Raw genomic sequence first — 2,330 nt, forward strand, 5'->3', positions numbered from 1 at the left:
CGTGCGGACAAGCAATCGAGAGGCGAGAAGCGAGGCATGCCAGCGGGCAAAGGCAGCCCGGCTTACCATCCGTGTCGAATGCAGTGCCCGTTGCCAGCTTGATCATGACATCTGCCTGTAACTGAGAGATAACACCTTCTGCCTTCCACAGGTCTATTGCCAAAGCCAGAAACTTGCTGAAATCAATGCCTGCTTTGCCCAGCTCGCCCTTCAGCCGCGACCGCTCGGAGCGGCTGCCGGCGGCGGCGCACCGCTCAGTGAAGAAGTCCTTGAACTCCTCCCAGAACACGATGGAATGGCAAAAGAACTTGATCTCGTGGGAGTAGCCTGACTGAACGGCGATGGCGACGCGCGCCTGTGGATGTGCTTCACAAAACCTTTCCCACGAGTTGAAGCGCGACTTCAGCTGCTTAGCTTGGTTAGCTGCACCGCTCAATAGCGGCGTTGGACCTAGAGCCTTGCTGCCGGACTGGGCACCATGCTCATGTGTGCTCATGGGGGTTGAGTTCGTTGGAAAAGCGTATTACGGTTGCTGGGATGCCAACAGAACAAACGGGAGGGAGAATGATGCATGATTGAGGATGATGTCCCCAATGACCCTCCAGGTGGGGGGCCATCATGCCCATCATGGGGCACATCCTTACCGGGAGGCCTACCTGTGTCCTGGGGCTTTCGTCTTCCTGAGGCTTGCACACTTGCATATCAATTTTGCGGCATCTGTTGACAGTATTTTGCAACCCGCTGTAGCAGACAGTATGCCGAAGAGAAAAGCGGCGGCGGCTCCCACGCCGGAGCAGCCGGCGGGCGAGGGCCCCAGCACCAGCGGGGGAGAGCCGAGCAAAGTGTTGTATCTGGGGTGCGCATGCTGCTGCTGGCGCCATGCATGCTTGTGGGTGCTCACAGCGCCCCTGCACATCCTGACCCGCAGGCACATACCACATGGGTTCTATGAGAAGCAGCTGAAAGGTGCGGGGCCTATGGCTCTGAGCCGGCCACCGCCGCCGCGGTCGCCGTCGCTGCCGCCAGCATGCCGCTCCCGCCCTCTCTGCCTCCCCCTCTGCATGCCACTCGGTGCTATTCCGCCGCCTGGCGCTGCTGACCCCAACAGCAGCGCCAGTGGACGGCTTCTCGGGGCAGCAGCCTGCATGCCCACGGCACGGCGCTCTCTGCTGGCCCCAGCCCCGGCCCCTCGGCCCCCACGGGTCGCCGCGCCGCTCTCCCACCCTGCCGCCCCGCCTGCCCGGCCCTGCCCGCCCCCGCAGAGTACTTCTCGCAGTTCGGGCGCGTCACCAAGGTGCGGCTGTCGCGCAGCAAGAAGACGGGGAAGAGCAAGCACTATGCGTTCTTGGAGTTTGGGTCTGCCGAGGTGGCGGCAATCGCGGCGGGGGCCATGGATGGCTACATGCTGCTCAGCCAGAAGCTGGCGGCGCGGGTGCTGGGAAAGGAGGAGGTGCACCCAGACCTGTTCAAGGGCGCCAACCGGGTGTTCAAAAAGGTGGGGCCCTGCCGCCGGCTGAGCAGCATCCAGCGGGCACAGCTGCGTGCTCCATGGCACAGCTGCGTGCTTCATGGTACGCGTCATGCTGAGCAGCTGTTGGCAAGATTGCTTGCACGGGTTGCACACACCGCGGCCGACTGGGAACGCGCGGCCAGCGGCGCCGACCCTCCCCCCTGCCCTGCCTTGGCCTGCCCCTCCGCGCAGGTGCCCTGGGGCAACATTGAGCGCGAGCGGCACAACCGCGCCCGCACGCCCGCGGGGGAGGAGAGGCGGGTGCGGCAGGCCGTGGAGCGCGACCAGCGGCGGCAGCAGCGGATAGCAAAGGTGCGGACGCGGCGGGCGCGATGGCCGCCGCGCCGCTTGCGCGGCATGCGCTGCCGCCGCCTGCAGCCGAGCCACGCCGGCATGCCCGCACCGCGCCCCCGCACATCGCCCGCCACCTCCCGCCGCGCTGCTCCCTTGCCGCGCAGGCGGGCATTGAGTATGAGTACGAGGGCCTGGCGGCGGTGGTGCCCAAGAAGGCCAAGAAGACCAAGTTTGAGGACTCAGGGCGGGAGCGACGTTGAAGGAAAGCAGCAGGGGCGGCAGCAGCAGGGCGGCGTGCGCCACAGAGCGCCATGCATGCCCTCCCCCAGCCGGCATCTCCTTGTGTTGGCTGCCTGCCCGCTGTGCAAGCAAGGAGCCCTGCTGCACAGGGGCCTGCCCCACCCCACGCCCAGGGTCGAGCCTGCCGGGCTGGCGGGCTGGACTTGATTACACGAGGGTACGCAAACGGCCCATGCGGGCGACAGTAGGGTAGTGTTCTGTTGGCTGGTGCTGCGTCTGGTTTGTA

At 65.8% G+C, this 2,330-nt stretch overlaps 2 protein-coding genes across 2 annotated transcripts in view; one reads left to right on the top strand and one right to left on the bottom strand.

The window, feature by feature from the left end:
- CHLNCDRAFT_58181 (hypothetical protein) overlaps positions 1–496 on the bottom strand; it is a gene marked incomplete at its 5' end in the record, with an annotated part of 6,031 nt that extends 5,535 nt beyond the window's left edge. The window contains one exon of the mRNA XM_005846726.1: positions 67–496. Coding sequence (XP_005846788.1) covers positions 67–496 — 430 coding nt within the window. The remainder of the gene's footprint in view (positions 1–66) is intronic.
- A 433-nt stretch (positions 497–929) lies between these two features.
- CHLNCDRAFT_12701 (hypothetical protein) lies at positions 930–2,043 on the top strand (the record flags this gene model as incomplete). Its single annotated transcript, XM_005846581.1, has 4 exons — positions 930–966; positions 1,263–1,495; positions 1,703–1,822; positions 1,969–2,043. Coding segments are annotated over 4 exons (465 nt in total), but the record flags the coding sequence as incomplete, so codon positions are not given.
- Positions 2,044–2,330: the final 287 nt, after the last annotated feature.

The sequence above is a fragment of the Chlorella variabilis genome (assembly GCF_000147415.1).
Source record: "Chlorella variabilis unplaced genomic scaffold CHLNCscaffold_13, whole genome shotgun sequence".
NCBI classification, from domain to species: domain Eukaryota; kingdom Viridiplantae; phylum Chlorophyta; class Trebouxiophyceae; order Chlorellales; family Chlorellaceae; genus Chlorella; species Chlorella variabilis.